This window comes from Egretta garzetta, unplaced genomic scaffold (genome assembly GCF_000687185.1).
Source record: "Egretta garzetta isolate BGI_Z169 unplaced genomic scaffold, ASM68718v1 scaffold486, whole genome shotgun sequence".
NCBI classification, from domain to species: Eukaryota; Metazoa; Chordata; class Aves; order Pelecaniformes; family Ardeidae; genus Egretta; species Egretta garzetta.
The window spans coordinates 582,451-599,598 of NW_009260126.1; the positions used below are offsets into that span (position 1 = coordinate 582,451).

The window sequence follows — 17,148 nt, forward strand, 5'->3', positions numbered from 1 at the left end:
GCCCCAGATGCGGATTTCACGGCCGCCGAAGCAGGAGGACCCTCACGGTGACCGCTCTAGAAAGCGCATCCCTCCGCGGCCGAAGGGGACACCCTGCCCCCCCGCTGTGCGCCAGGAGAAGGGCTCTGGGGTCTGCCGGAGACAGCGGCGCTGTTGTCTGCCAAGGTCACGTCGGCGTTTGCCTTCGGGCTGTCAGGGGGGTGTTCAGCTAGCCTGAACGGTCAGGAAGCATTAACGGGCCCCCCACACCCAAGAATCGTAGGGTGCATCCCTCCGCGGCCGAAGGGGACACCCTGCCCCCCCGCTGTGCGCCAGGAGAAGGGCTCTGGGGTCTGCCGGAGACAGCGGCGCTGTTGTCTGCCAAGGTCACGTCGGCGTTTGCCTTCGGGCTGTCAGGGGGGTGTTCAGCTAGCCTGAACGGTCAGGAAGCATTAACGGGCCCCCCACACCCAAGAATCGTAGGGTAACTTTCACAGCATGGGATTCTTTTAATTTGCTTTGGAGTGAACTCTCCCATGTGGTTCTGCAGTGCCATCAGGGCCAGAAACTCTTTTTTTCCCATTGATTTCTAGCTAATTAACTCATCTCCAGCACCTGGGAGAGAGACACCCCTATTGTCACCCGATCCGTGATTAAGTTTTAAGAGTTTTCCAAACTAAGTAAGAAGCCATTACAAATTTGAGAGGAAAAATAAGGCTGGTATCCTCCCACTAACAATCCTGGAGCCAGAGAAAATGTTTTCCTCCCATGCTGCATGGTCTCATTCTCCTTTACTTTCCAGCCTCAGCAGCCATTCACATCTTGAAAGCACTGCCAGCAGTCCACGTGGAATAAATAAGGGCATTAACTCCAAGCCCAGCCTCAGTTCCTCACTAACTCCTGGGCTTGGGAGGTCACTGACATTCGTCACAATGTAAAATCCACCCCAAGTTTCTCCCGAGTCCTCTCCCCAAAGCTGGTGCTCACACAAGGCAGGATTCCCCGAGTAGGGAATTTTGAAGCAAAACCTTAGACATGGCAGGTGCTTACTCAGCACCTCCCTCTGTTTGTTCCCCGATCTCCTCCTCTTGCAGCATCAGCTCTGTTCCCTGTAAGTTTTGTTCCCTCTGAGGATGGAAGGCATGGCACAAATGTTAAACTTAAAGCAGTAAACTGCTCCACATCTACACACCCGACTCATCTCAAAGGCCTTCAGCAACCCTGTACACGCTACTCCCAAAACCCACTGTCTTGTCCAGGAAAAAGGTGAGCTCAGTTCTCCACCTCTCAAAACCAGCTGCGCAAAGGGATTTTTCTGAACTGCTGAGGGGAGAGGGAAGGAGCATGCAGGGGCTATGGAAGAGCAGCTCGCTCCGCCGGGCCCGTCGGCTGGAGGCTTCAATTCTGCCGGACGCTCAGTAAGAGGGGGATCACTCGCACAACCCGCCACAGCCCCAGGACAGCGTGCGCTGGGACAGCTGGCACCGGGATCGCCGCTGCCTGTCCTGCCCTCCGCTCCCCGCCGGGCAACAAAGCGGGACATCTGGCCAGTAGCCCGCTTTAATTACCTATTTAGAGTCAGGCTGAGTATTTATGCTGTCATTAAACAGCCTTGGCAATAAGCAACCAAACAACTCTAACACTTGGTTTCCTGACAAAAGGCTGAAATAGCAGAAACTTTTGCTTCAAATTAAATGCACTTCAATAGCAATTAATTGTAGGCTTTAAAAACGTATTGAGATAATTAACAAAGGCAGAGGGAAAAGTAAAGAAACAGTCAAGGCGTGCATAAACACATACCCATATCGTATACCTTCAGGAAAAAATGATTGTATGCAGGCTAATTTTCCACGATCCCTCAAGCAACAAGGCAACACACATAAAAATAGCATTTGCTGGGTACAGACATCTTTCCGACTGTCAAGGCAGTGACTACATTATTCAATATCAAGCCAGGTTGCCTAAGTTACACACTCAGCTGTAGGTGTTTTGAATAATGCAGAAGAATATTTGAAGGCATGTGACTGCTAGTTTCAGAAATAAGACCCTTTCCCAGAGAGCTTAGTACCTCCTTTCAAAATCTGATGAGACGAACCAAGTAACAAAAAATGCATTTAAAGTAAAATTAAAGTCTCAATCTGAAATACAAAATGAAGAACTAAGGCCCCTTAAGTGTTGTTTTGTTTTATGTAGATCAAAATTAATTACATAGATAAAAATAAATCATAGAAAAAAAAATAATGCATTATTTTTCCCTTGGCATCTCTCTGCCTTGGAAACAAATAAAAAAGTAGATTTTGTATGAAAGAAAAAAACTTTTTGAAAAGGTCACCGTAACAACTGAGCCTGCTCTGGGGCTGAAGAGACTTCGGGCTTGTTACCTATTCCACGGGAAGTTTGTCATTTTTATGGTCATTTTGACAGGTTGTTTGGAATCTGTGGGTTTACTGGTTTATTATTGTATTATTATTTTATAAGCATAACAGGAAATGAGTCCAAATACAATGATTAAAATGTAAAAATACTGTGGATGGATATCTTTTGAAAAGGATGGCACAAGTCAAGCCATCTACATTCTCTGCACACCCGTTCTTACGAACACCCAGCTAAGCTGATTAGCTCGTCCCTTACACGAGACTCAGTTTTAGTGTGGGTCTGGAAAGAATTTTTTTTCCATCTCAGTGAACTAACATCAGCTGGCTTAGTACATCGCAGGGGAGTAGCAGCAGAGAGGAAGAACCTTTTTTGACTCTGGAACATCCACGTGCTATTCCATCAGACAGCCAAGGCACCCACCCGTGTCCAATTCAAGCACCAGACCCAGGAGTTGTTCTGGTATTGCTCTGACTGCGGGGAGAAGTGCGATTTCTGCAGCAGCTTGGGGCAGATGTCTGCTTTAAGTTCCCTCTCAAGCATCTGCTTGGGACTGAATGCCTCTCAAGCACAATCAAAACCAGCGATTTAATGCACTGTATTTTGCATCTACAGAGCACTTCTTATCCTAGGCGATCGCCAGAAAGCTGCAGCCTCAAACCATTCAATTCATCACACAAAGGGTTCAGATGCCCCGGCATAAACTGACAGTACAAGAGTAATAGCTGCCTAACCGAGCTCTGATTTAGCAGAGCTAGCGTGCATATGTTATTCATTAGCATCAATCAAAATTTCATGAGAAAATTGAAGATCACCCCAGTGATCTTTCAGGGCCATATTCACGTGTTGCGAGAGCTACACAAAACTGTGGCTAATCAGCAAGGAAAGCTGTGTGCTTCTCACACGTGATGATGAGGGTCTAAGCCAGGCACTGATGGGGTAGCACCGAGCATCAGTGAGCTGTAAACACTAGGCACAGAGATCTGGAAGGAATATGGGCATCTGAATATTGCTTTCAATCCACCTGACAGCAAGATGCACAGATGTTAGCACAGACACAGAGATCAGCGTGCCACTGAAGCCCAACGCCCAGCCCAACACCGGCACCAGGGAGAGCGGTGTCTTTAAAAGCCACATCAGATTTAAAACAAAAGAATAGAAAGCAAGTAAGCATGCCTTGTATCTTGGCAGCTCAGGAATCCCTCATCAAGCACTATGTCCATCATCTCAATTAAAATTCCTAGGGTAATGGCTTCATACTTCAAAGTTTCCTCTTACACGCTTTCTGGAGCATCATTAAACTTACAATACCTGATTTTTGTTTGTCACCCGCGTAACTGTTATTGCAGCGTCCTCCTCCATTCCAGCTGTATGGTTTTTCAGCTTACAGTACTTTAACCTCTCCAGTTCTGCTTATTGGTTCATGTACTAAAAACTTAGAAATTATTTTTATTACAGAGTCAACTGGCAATCTGTTTCCTTAGATGCAGTTTTGATCTTCCCCTTTCCTACACCCAGCCTTTTCTATTAATACTCAAGAAATCTCTGTAAAGACAAGAAGAACAAAAACCCATTCATTGCTGTCACAGCCTTTCAATAAAGCAGCTTATTGAGCACATAAGAATATGAAGGGTCTCTTCAAAAGGAACAGATTATATAGTTTTCACCTGTCTTTCTCATTCCCAGTTTCCCAGCATCTGTTGGAAGTGCATCACTCTGGGAACAGAGCCTGCAGAGAATTCTCTGTGCAGCATTTCACAGACGGGTGTTTTTTCAGTAAATCTGCTAGGCTGTAGGCACTGAAAGTGTGGTTCTGATGCTCACAAATCTCTGGCAACACACTTACTCATTTGGAAAGTTCTTTCAAATGCAGATACGGCATCCCTCACCACTGCTTACACCATTTGGTTTTTTTCACTTCTTTTACAAACTATACTATATAGATACATTGAGCACTGAACAGTGTGTCCAGTGGTCCCACCATAGTAATGTCCAGTAGTCTCCTCATGGATCCCAATGGACTGCACACGCACAGAACTAAAAGATGGATTCAGTCCCCAAAAGTTTCCACTCATACTGTATGTCCCGAATGCCTTTTTTCCTTAATTGCCCTTCCTCTACCCTGGATGTATTAAAAACAAAATAAACCCAAAAAAACCCAAAACAAACAAACAAACAAACCCCAGAAGAAACAGATTTATTATATAACTTAATGTGATCCTACCATCATCTGAGTATTACTCTGCAAATACACACCCATCCACACAGAGTAAAAAATGCTATTCTGTCAAGGCTTTTTTAAAATATCAACCAGATTGTGCATCCATAGTGAGTTGCTTTACCACACATTTCTTATGGCTCCAAAAGAAACAAAGCTGCACATGCATAAAACGATAAACTTGGTTTCATTATGTGGTTCCTGTGAACATACACATGGCTGTGTAAGAGATGAGCATGTTGGCTCCCACTGAAGTCAGTAAAAGTGGCAGATGGCTCAGCCACCTCTGAAAACAAGAAAATACGGTTGGCAAAAATTCTGCCTGCCTTATTTCTTATGGCCTCTGTTCCAGACAATACCTTGCACCCCCCAGGTGGCATGTTCAGGTATTATTGTTCATACCCTCGCTTTGCAGCCTGCTTCACTGAATTAAATAGCACTTAGAAAACTGCAATGTTATTTGCAGTGCAAGTAATAATTCTGACCCTTAAAAATACGCCGTACCAGCCTGAGCATGCTGAACTCGACAACATAAAGGGGAAAGGACTCAGAAACTATGATCAGACTCAACAAGTGACATAGGAGTACATTCTCTCATTGTGCACTTGTGATACATAAAAATGTCATCACAGAAATACACAGAACATATGACAGTTACCAGGCTCCTACCTAACCGCTTCCTGAAGCTTCCTGTGGTCCAGTTAAATACTGGAAAGAAAAGGCAGCATGCTGAAAGATAGGCAACATGATTGACATGATACTCAAAACAAATTGCATCCAAGGGGAAAATCTGAAACTAGAATTATATGCAGTTTCCACAGATTGATTACTCATAGGAAACAGACATGACGTTTGAGAAACTGTGTAGAGAATATACAAATATAGTAAAAATGTCAACCCAGATCCTCCAGATGAGCATGGAATAAATTGGAAAAGTGGGCATTATAATACACATTAGACTTCATCCAACTCACTCTGTATCTGGGAGGCAGAAGGGGTCACACCGAGACACACAGGTACAGAGGAATAAAAGAAGTTCAAAGGGCAACTGAAGAAAAGCAGGCTAGCAAACTCATAGAGCCAACAAGAGAAATAACATGAGCAGTTTTACAAGAAACTACCTGCAGTATACAGAGGAACTTATAACTCCACCCAAGGCTGAACAAACTGATTACTTACTGGAGTAAATCCGAATGAATTCTACTGACCTCCAACTTCCATCCGACATTTAACAAAGCAGCACAACTGGGTCATTTTAGATTTTGAAGGGAAATTAAAAATAATCAAGAGCCCTCTGACACTCTTAAAAAAGTGCCTGGCGAATACTGAAAATGGTTTTAACATTATAAATGTTTTTTGATAGGTTTCACAACCTTTAACATTTCAAGTATATGAACATTATATAACTTGATTTTTACTTCTAAGAATACCATCCAAAAAGAAAAGGCTAAGCTGTTGTAAAAGATGTTTTACAAAGATATGCTTTAAAAATGCTCATGGAACTTAAATCTGCAAATATAAGTGCTGTTGGATTTTTTCAGAGCATAACTTTTTAAAAAAAGAATATTTGATAGAGAATTATATTTAGAGCATCAAATGGTACCATTTATTCAATCATGGGTGGACAAAGTATAGTAAATCACACAGATGAAGGAAAAAATAGAAATACTCCTAGTAAAAGTAGATATGTTAGCATTAATCTACTGGTTGAAATAAGTTCTTGCAAAATATTTAAGAAAATTCCAATAACTAACACAATTGTAAAAATTAAAAGGCTAAACCATCAGTCAACCGCCACTATGAGTCATTTATTTACTTTTAGTTAAATTGTTTGGAATTAATGGTGTCTTGAGCATCACCAACATTTTCTCAAAATGTTGATGTGCTGCTCCTCTCTGTACGCTCTTTGTTAACTGCCACATACTTCTATTTTTGGAAACTTTAATGAGGGCACACTCATATAAATGGAAGTACATAATATCCCAAATGACCAGAGTGAGGTTTCCTGCTCAATGTCTAATTTATCTCACACCACAGGTTACATGAGACCTCTGATCGTTTTTTTTCTTCTCCCTAATCACTAAAGGGATGCCAATTCCATAAGATTATACCACTCTATCACTTGCTGTAAAATCTTTCTGAAGAAAGATATCAATACCAGTTTTAGACGGTTTATAAACATGGAGTCTAGTACACTAAAATAATGGCTATGAATCAGTAATTCATATTATTCCTGCAAAGGTGAGGAATTACCACACGCAGTAACAAGTCATTAAAAAGACAAATTATATAATAAGTAACAATCTAACAGTCATCTAACAAAGACATTACTATTTTTAAGAAAAGCAGTTAATCTTACACAAGATTAGCATCACTAAAATACGTAATATACCTAGCTTCTATAAATGAATACTGAATTAATTACAACAGCTACATAAAAAATACAAGCAAAAATAACCTATTTCCTGTATTTACACAAATGTAAACAAGAATACAGTTTGCCCCTGACTTCACAATTCAATAATCGATAAAAGAAAAAAAAAAAAAAACAAAGAAGACGGCAGAGCTCTACTGACTGAAAATGTAATCAGAAAATGATTCAAATCGTGCTTTGATGAAGCATGAAGGTGTGAGCTGGAGAAGTCCGTTATTTGTCCATTCTAATTGAAGGACAACAAACAGCACCAAAATCTTTAAACTGGCACATACAATGCAAGAAACATCCTCACTCTTAGTAAATCTGCTGGATTTGCCTGGGGTATTTTCAATAATGATTTATTATTTTAGTCGTCTTTGCCAGCAGAAAAGAATGTTGTTGACATTCCTGTAAGTGTTTAGCCTAAATTAGTACTAAACTGCTCAAGTCTGGTAATTCAATAAACCAAGAGGAGTTTCTCCTTTTTCAAGGAGAAAAACTAATATTCTTTTAAATGTTGCCACTTTCTTAAACTTAACTACCATAAAGATGATGCTTTTATCCCTTGAAGAAACCTAATGAAATCATATTAATTTGCTTTTTCATTGACAAAAGAGGAATCACATAACACTGACCCCACTAGCTGCAATAAAAGCTCTGTTTGTTTATTTCTTGGTGAAGATTACCATTTAGAAAAAGACACAGCTGATTATTTTAGTATACTGGGTATGCATGTGCATCTTACAAAACCAGGATTTTCACTGACCACAAAAATATTCCATGCCTTTTTGTACTGAAGACATGATGGCAAACTGGTTGCATCTTCTTTCAGCTGGATCCAAAGTCTATTCAAATCAATGGAAAATCTCCCATTGCTTTCAATAATTTTAAATCAGGTGCCGAAACACTGAGGTTAGGTGAAACCTGCCTTGGTGCCTGGGAATTGTACAATAGAGGACGTAACAAATGCCAATATTTCTAATACAGATCTTTCTCAGCTAGCACCTCATTAACCTGTGCTGTCACACAGAAACTGTGATTGTCTACATCACCGGAATGACTGTCACAAAATTTGGATTCACATGTTTTAAGAAGTCAGCTACACAATAGGAGTTTGGATTTAAAAAAAAAAAGGAGGACAGAACATGCTAAGAAGGAGACTAAATTGCTTTGGGGATCTTGCAACACCAGCAGATCTCAGCAAGGACATTTGGAAACCCAAACAGAGCAAACGCACTGCGATTAATGTGTCCACACCTCAAATGATCTTTGTTCATCCGAGGTCTCCTGGCTTTGAAACACAGAGCACTGAAAGTAAATGTAGGTGCTTCTTTAAAAACAGTTCTGCAGAAAACGTGTGTCATATGGGCAGGATGCAAGTGTAGTAAAAAAAAAAGGCCATCCACCACAGGAAACTGCATTTGGGTTGTTTAAAATGGCAGCCCAACATTCCAGACGAAAATAAGTGCTTGACATTGTTTATAAATAGTGAAATATGTGTAAAAATACTGTTCGAATCCATTTGACATCTCTCTTCCAAAGGACTGTATTTTTGGCCGAGTCCGTATTTGCAGTCCTTTGCCTTAAGCTTGCATATGACTGCTCTGTTATTTAGAAAGTAGTGACCTTCCTTTACTAATATAAAGAATGGGCAATTTTAAATCTGAATGTACAAAACTACTGCCATTAAAGTATAATTTAATGCAGTGCTCAATGCAGGAGCAGTCCTTCTCCTGGAAAAGCCTTCTTCCAAAGAAACAGAAAAGAAACAGTCATAAACAACAAGCCTACGTCAGAACAAATGGTCAACTAACATGATTCTGGTACTAGCATAAAGCAGGTCTTCAGATTGCATGACTTAAATAAAAACAACAAACAAAATAAAACCAAAAAATAAATATGAAGGCACCACTCAAGAAACAGAAAGAGCACATGGTGAGGAATTTACAGCGAGGAGTGGCTGCTGAGAGAAGAATAAGCACGAGGAGATAAGAATAGTATTTTCTAAAACAAGGTCATTGCAGGAAAGGTTTCAGATTCCAGTCTATGTTTATAGCCTTTGGTGTCAAGCTGTCCAAGAACAGATCCAGAAAGACTGACTTTATGAAAGTAAATTTTCTCTGTCATCCTTTTTCTCACCCGAGGTGCTATCTGTCAAGGCCTATAAACTTCACAGTAGATAGATTATGTTAATAAGACATGAAATACCGTATATAGCTACAGGGAAAATAGGGTGCTTGTATCAAATACATCTTCCTGTTCACCCATGCAAGATCTGAGGGGCACCTTCTACGGATAAATGGGCTTGGAATGACATTAATTTAGAATTGTATTCCCAGTCATAAACGGACCATGCAGACAATGGACATGTAAGCAATCCAAACGTTGCCATGAATAACTATTTATAGTCACCCTTCCTTCTTCAAACTTCTCAATGCTAGATATCTAATGAATACAAAAGCAGCACGCTTAACTCTCATCATCTCAATTTTGCACTTGAGGTAACTCAAACAAGAGGTTTTAAAGTCAGTTTTTCACAGGCATCCGTAACTCTTTTTCCATAGCACTGCATGGGTATTGTGAGGGCTCGGTATCTCTCAAGACTTAAGGCAGGGAAAAACAATAGTTCACAAGCACTCACTAATTCTGAATGGTTAATTTTAGATTTTCAAAGAGTCCAACTTACTGCTGCTTTCTCTGAGATGCAGCTGCTCAACACCAGAAAGAGCAAATGTCCAGCATTTAGAGCGCTCAGAGATAGCCAGATGACTATCTTGATTTTAAAATTCACAGAGGCACCTAATCCTCAGTGAAAATCACAGCCAGCTGGAAAACTATCCCCATTTCTAGGTCCTTTGACAACCTTACTGGCACAAGTATTTTCCCCTGTAATAGATGTTTCTGTGTATCCATGTGTTTGCAAGATTTTATACTCTGTTTGCAATTACAAGGATTTTTGCTGGAAAGAAAATTAAGTTCGCCTTGACATAGTTCACATAAAACTGTGTCTTCCTACAGGTATTTGAAATTTCAAGGACTTTGAATGACTGGATACATACAGATATCACAGACAAAGAAGGGAAGCATTTGTACTTATATGTGAAATCTTCCCGTGTGTTATGTATGAACAAGTTTTACATGGATACATACCATAATTTCTTGATGTGGTGGAGTTTATAGACAAAAATACAGTTTTAGATGAGTAATTACAATCATAATCCCTTTCAATTCACTGCTAAATCTCCTCATTATAGGCTCTTCTGTTTGTAATGCTGCTGTATTTGGCTGGCCCTCCTCAACTGCTACAGCTGAGCAGGAGCATTAAAGTCATGGACTGGTCTCTTTCTAGGCCCTTGTTCACCAGTTAGGGACCACTGCTTTCTCAAAGTCCTGCCGTAGCATATTTCTAAGCCTGTAGGTACATGGGTTACTGCCAACTGGAAGAAGCTAATATTCTTTCTCAGCTAATAAGCTGCCTGCAGTTCCAGCTCCAGTTGATGCCTCGGGGTCTGAAGCAGGATTTTTAAAGTGTGGCTTCCATGTTTTCACTGCTAGTGCTTTCTGATCCTTTCAGATGCTTTGAGCATACCTAAGCCAACAGGTGACTTGCTGCCCAGATGTATAGAGTGGAAGAGAGAGGTGCCTGTCTTTCCCTGCTTTCAAACAAACAGATGTTCCAGTGTTCTAACAAGGAGACTGGAGCTTTCTCTTGCAATCAAGATATGGAGGTTCAGGATCTTTCCAAATCACACTCAGGAGATATCAGCATTCTCCAGGCATATCTACCACTTTCTTCATGTCTCTTTCAGACACTCATAGTGATGATTCTGACATGCCTCTAACTCCAGAAGAAATTTCATGTTTTGGAATCCCAAAGGAAGTGCCTGCTTGCTCAAAGGCCATCTTAGTCCCATCACAGCTCTTGATGTTCCTGTCTTGGCTAGTAAGTTTTTCCTCTCCACACAGCTGACAGCTGCAGGACCTTTCTGGGTTACCCAGCTCTTCCCTATAAATTGCTTGAGGGAATCCTGGAGCTGAAGACTTGATTTAGAATCATAGAATCATTTAGGTTGGAAAAGACCTTGAAGATCATCAGGTCCAACCATTAGCCTAACCCTGCCATCCCACCACTAAACCATGTCCCTAAGCACCACACCTACCTGTCTTTTAAATACCTCCAGGCGTGGGGACTCAACCACTTCCCTGGCAGCCCATTCCAATTCTTGACAACCCTCATTGGAGACAGGCAGTGCCAGGCACTGAAGTGTTCAAATACCTTCAAAGGTCTAGGCCTGAGCCAGCTGGATTTCTTTTTATCACGGTAAGAGGTCTTTTAACTGCCTTCATGTGAGTAATGTCATTTGTCACAAAAGAGCAAAACAATAAGCCTGGAAAGCATTTAAAGCTTTAAATCTTTAAGGGAAAGATCTCCTAAACTCTCTCTGACATATAAAATTGGTTGAGAATTCAGAAGAGTTTGTTAGCGGCCATGTGAGACAACCACCTTGAATCTGGAAAGAGAGGGATGCAATAGTATGAATCCTTGGAGGGATGCATATACGCCCAGTAACTTTGTTTTCAGGTAAACTGCTTGCCATGCTGTCTCCACTGCTCAGTTCTGCAGTCTAACATCATCTGAAATATACCCCACAGTCCTGCACAGATGCCAGATTTAATTTGTATGCCTAAATTAAATAGACTTATGATGCAGAGGTGAAGCCAAATGTGGATTTATGTTTAAAGGTAACCAAGGGGGACCTAAGGCATGTACTTTTGCTGTACAAGACAAAAAAGTTGACCACTTCATACTTGTTTGCCTGACAGCTGTCCCCAGAAACCAGCAGGCATGCCACCCCCACAAACCTACAAAACCTTGCTAAATAGGCCAAAATTAATTTTTTTGCAGAATTTTCCCAGTAGAGGTTCCTCACTCCTTCCTACTGAGATCAATCATTTCTGCAGGAAAATTGATGAGAACAGAAAAATATTACACTCTAATCAAAAGCTCAAAAGGTGCAAAAGATGCAAGTTAAACATGTATCCCTTGGGTCAAGGCTCTCTAACTCCTTGTATCCAACTCCCTCAAGGTTTAAAGCAGGGAAGAGAGGAAGGGTGAGGCTGTAAGCCTGTGCTCTTACCATTACATCAGCTTCTGCAGTTAGAAGTCATCCAGACAGATGATTTCAAAATCATGCTGGATCCAAACTGTTCAGGACTTTGAACACTTTAATCATTTTCTCTTTAAATAAGGCAGCAACCACCTTCCACAGCAGCCAAAGTTTCCAGTGATTGCAGTGAATTACTCGAGATACCATGTACTACACTAATCTGCTCAAGAGGTGACAGAGGCACAGAAAACTGTGTAAGGCCAGCATCTGAAAGGAAAGGTTGCAGACTCTTGGGCAAACACAGATGATAAAAGCATTCCTGGCGGTTGTTGCTATCTAAGCATTCTGGAACAGCCAAGGACATCTTCAGCACGGCACAATATCATCTTCAGAAACTCCACTCTCATTATCTATTTTGTTTGTGCAGTGCTTGTTTTGTCCCTCAACAACCTTGCATGACCCTCTTTAAAGCCAATGGAAGTTAAACACTCAGGAAAGAACAAAATGAAAATCAAGTCCTTACAAAGCAACCAGATACAGGCTTTGAACTGACAGACAAACCTCAACCCAGTAACATTTTTCAATGAATATCTCTTTGATTTGCCCCTTCAGGCCCAAACACATACCATAGATCCAATTAGGAACCAAAACTACAATAGTCAACATATTGGCGATGAACTGGACACATCTTAAAAAAAGAAACAAAACCACACACAAAACCCAAATGCAAGATCAACAAAAATCTAAAATAAAAGCTAAACCAATCCGAGAGAACGTAAGTCTGTGATCATGCCCCTACATTTCACAAAAGCAACAAAAGATGCCACACTGCTCAGCCCAAACCCTGTTCGTCCCAAGGCCTGAATTTTACAATAAATTTGTATACTTAGCTTACCTTTCCTTCTTAGGCATAAATGAAGTAGCCTGGGGGCTTCTTTCAGTGCTCTCTACAAAACCCGTAAGTGCTTAGTCACATACCTTTTCAGCATTATTCTCACTGTACCTGCTTTTTGAGCATCCCCATGCATGGCATACAACATAAAAGAAAAAAGTCATGACAGGAGCTCTAGAAACACACAGCCAGTGCTTACTGCATAGCTAATGCATGTCCCACCTGATTAATTTGTGCCCTTTGATGTGACCTTTGTCTTCAGCCAAGCTGATATGCAACTTAACTTTGCAGAGGATATCAATCAAGTTCTGCTTACAATTCCAATAGTACAAATCTGAAGCAAGCTCATTGTTCTACTCTCAACGTTATAGAAACACAAAGACAGTATTTTAGACCAACAGCACTGTGAAATGTGATGCATATCGAAAATCAGACACTAGTAATGCAGAAAGATAACATTTTAGAGTAGCAACAATGTCCCAATATCACAAAAGGAAAACAAATGCAAGGCAGCTTCAGGAGAAATAACTTGAATACCTGTTAAATTTAGCAGTAAACACCACTAAATTCTAAATTAATCCCAACAAAAAAGCTTGCTGTCATTGGTGAATACACTGTTCAGCAGCTATCAAGAAAAGAGCAAAAGTTTAAGAAGTACGGAGGAAGAGAATTTAAAAATTGTATCTCAGATACAAGGCTATGTTAAACATGATGCTCTCACCTGGAATACTGTGCTCGGTTCATACTGTCATGTAAGGTGGATAAGAACCAAGCAGGGTTTGAAGTGCATTATAAGAGTGATTTAGACACATTTTCCCACGTCACAAGAAATTGTTAGGATTGGGATTGGGCACAGAGGACAGACAACTGTAGGACAAAGCTCTGTTGACACACAACTCTGCCTGATTAGACTCACCGGGCAGTGCTCAAAGGCAGAAGAGAGAACCTTAATTCCAACATCTACCAAATGTCTTTAATCAGAAAGAATCCTGAATAGTTATGAACACGCTACGTAAGCCAAGAAACTAGAAGAAAAGACATGCTGCTAGAATATCAAACAGTGAGACAGAACATTCCCAAAGAGAAGATGCTAGTAAACTGCTAAAACAATCATCTGCCCTACCAGCATACACACCAGAATCGCACTTTGCAGCCACTAACAAGTTAGCACAAGAAGAGGCTCAGGTGTGTAAACAAAATCAGGGATGATACTAGCAACTTCCCTGTTTCTTGAGGATGTCCTAGGTATTTCTGGAAGCACTTCTGTGCGGGCAAGAGACATCTTTACTTTGGCCCAAGCAAATACCAGTGAATTCCCATGCTCCAACTAACAGGTCCATTGCAGCAGCTGAACAACTCCTGCAGAAAGCTTTGCGAACAAAAAGCAGCCAGGCATGTAAACAAAAAATGTCTGGGATTCAGGGGTAGCAATCTCGCAGACAAGCATCTGCCCTGACATCTTCATTTCTAGATTTTATTGACTGGCTTGAAGTTTTCATTTTAAATGATTTAGCTTTTACTAGCATTCTTCTTTTTTATTTTCAACATTAGGATGTACAACACCCGTGTGTTGCAGCTGTGTCAGGAGACTGGAATTAGGATTAGCAGTACAAACAGATCCAAGAAGACAGACACAGAAGACGTTATAGAAGGCATAATGTGGTTGAAACTTAAATTGAAGTGCTACCACAAAATACAGAATTGCTACCTTGTGACATACTTCTAGTAGAGTCAATATTTAATTTTGTATACGCTTTCTTGTGCTAAACCGTGATTGCTTCCTTTGCTTCTGATAATCCAAATCTGATGTCCTAATTACATACTCCACTAGTTTCTAGGACCTAGGGGAGTAAAAAAAAGGACACAGCTGCATCATGTCACTGCAAGTATTCACCTTCCCACTCGAAACACTAATGTCAGCTCAGAAATACACCAGAAAGGCGTCCACTGCTTTTGCCACCTGCACACTCTTGCCGGTCAGAGACAACGAGCAAGTTCTCAAATAACGGTAGGGAATGAATAGTCGCCAGTTCCATGTCAGTGGGAAAAATCTGACCTTCCCTAAACCGACCTGGAAGATCCCCCGTATCTAATATATAAATATGTGCATAAACAAACATCAGTTAAAACCTGCATCAACAGCTCCTTCTTGCCTTTTCATATAGAAAGTATTTTCAGAAGCATAGGGACAGACAAGCCCCAAATTCTCACCTTCTTTTGGAAAATCTCTGCAGAAATATCATCACTTGAATCCACAGTTAAATGTGCCTTCCTTACTTTTATCACATATATGTTTTGCATTTCTTACTAACTATCCCATAGATTTAGTTTGTAGAAAGTTCTTAATGTCATTTTTTTGCTATGAAACACATTAGCACTGGTGTTTTGTCTGGATGGCTCCTCTAATGGTTTTTTAGCTGCCCTTCTGATGGTTTTTTTTTTAAAGTTTACAGCTTATTTAGAATCATGCTGCTCGTTTAATCTCTTGCTGGACCTGCTGTTCTCTTCATCTTACTGTGTTATGTCTTGAGCTACATTAAGATGACTTGGAAATTGAGAAACAGGGTGAAATCCTTGTTATTAATCCCTATGACTGTAACAAAGCCTAATGGGAAATTGCGGGGAATTCAGAGAAGAGTGAAAATGGTGCTTGAGTAGTTCATACTTAATTGCTTTCAGAAGGCAGTGGCTAACTAACATGGGTGTAACCAGTCTAACCTTTGACTAGAACCTGAGGAATATGGGGTCAGACTCACAGTAGTGGGATATAATTTTTTACTGTTAAAAAAACCATAATGGAATGAAAGGATGAAAAGGAATGTTTATACTAAATACCAGAAGGTATTTTAAAATCATAAATCTGAAATTCTGAACATATCAGATGGGAAAACTTAGGGCAAAAGAATAAAAATATTCTGTAAAGGATTATATGATATTGGCGGAGGAAAGGAAATTACCTCATGAATTATTGCTTTTGTGTGTTTTTCTAGAACTTTATCAGACTGTTCTCTTCTTTTCTGTCAGTGTAAGCCAATGACCTCTGAGTCATTCTTACGAAAAGGAGAAAGCGATCAAGAAGTCAGGAGATATTTAGATAAAGTCCTAAATCTGTTTATCTACAAGGTTGTAAATGAAATTCCGTTTTTCAGAACACAAAAGGATCACACTTTGATTTTTACGGAAGTTTCCTAATGATGTCCTATGTCCTAAGCTAGTTTTTGCTGAGAAAATAGGCAACAGTGTCCACAGGGTTCCAGGGCTGGTACATTAATCTTTTTACAAAATTTGGTCAGCTGTTGCGGCGTGCAGACAGGGAACTGAGTCCTTTGGAGAAGATGACCTTACAGGCATCAGACATGCTGGAAACATGGAGAAAAGTCCTTTGGGAGTGACATGAGGGAAGTCAGGAATTTAGTATTCTCATTAGGGAGTCCAAGAGAGCTGGCTGCTATTTAAGCAACATTTCCTCCATGCTCAGGATCGTTGCATCCCCATGAATAAGAAATCAAGTAAACAAGGCAGGAGGCCTGCATGGATGACCAAGGAACTTCTAGTAAAACTCAAAGAGAAGAGAAAGCTCTATGGAATGTGGAAAGAGGGTCAGGCCACTTGGGAGGTATACAGGAATGCTGCCAGAGCATGCAGGGAGGCAACTAGAAAGGCCAAGGTCCACCTGGAATTAAATCTGGCAAGGGATATCAAGGATAGCAAGAAGGGCTTCTTCAAGTACATCAGCAGCAAACAGAAGACTAGGGGAAATGTGGGACCACTGCTGAATGAAGTGGGTGCCCTGGTGACGGAGGATACAGAGAAGGCAGAGTTACTGAATGCCTTCTTTGCTTCAGTCTTCACTGCCAAGGCTGGCCCTCAGGCTTCCCAGTCCTCGGAGGTAAGCGAGCAAGCCTGGAGAAAGGATGACCACCTTGGTTGAGGTGGATCAGGTTAAGGATTTTTTAAGTAAGCTGGACACCCACAAATCCATAGGTCCCAATGGAATGCACCCACGAGTGCTGAGGGAGCTGGCAGATGTCATTGCTGAGCCACTCTCCATCATCTACGAAAGGTCCTGGAGAACAGGAGAGATGCCCGAGGACTGGAGGATAGCCAATGGCACTCCAGCCTTCAGAAAGGGCAAGAAGGAGGACCCAGGGAACTACAGGCC

At 41.0% G+C, this 17,148-nt stretch overlaps 1 protein-coding gene across 1 annotated transcript in view; it reads right to left on the reverse strand.

The window, feature by feature from the left end:
* The window catches only part of HSPA12A (heat shock protein family A (Hsp70) member 12A), an 85,444-nt gene that overhangs the window by 58,024 nt on the left and 10,272 nt on the right, over positions 1-17,148 (reverse strand). The window contains exon 2 of the mRNA XM_035896898.1: positions 5,240-5,299. Within this exon, the coding sequence (XP_035752791.1) occupies positions 5,240-5,299 (60 nt within the window). The remainder of the gene's footprint in view (positions 1-5,239; positions 5,300-17,148) is intronic.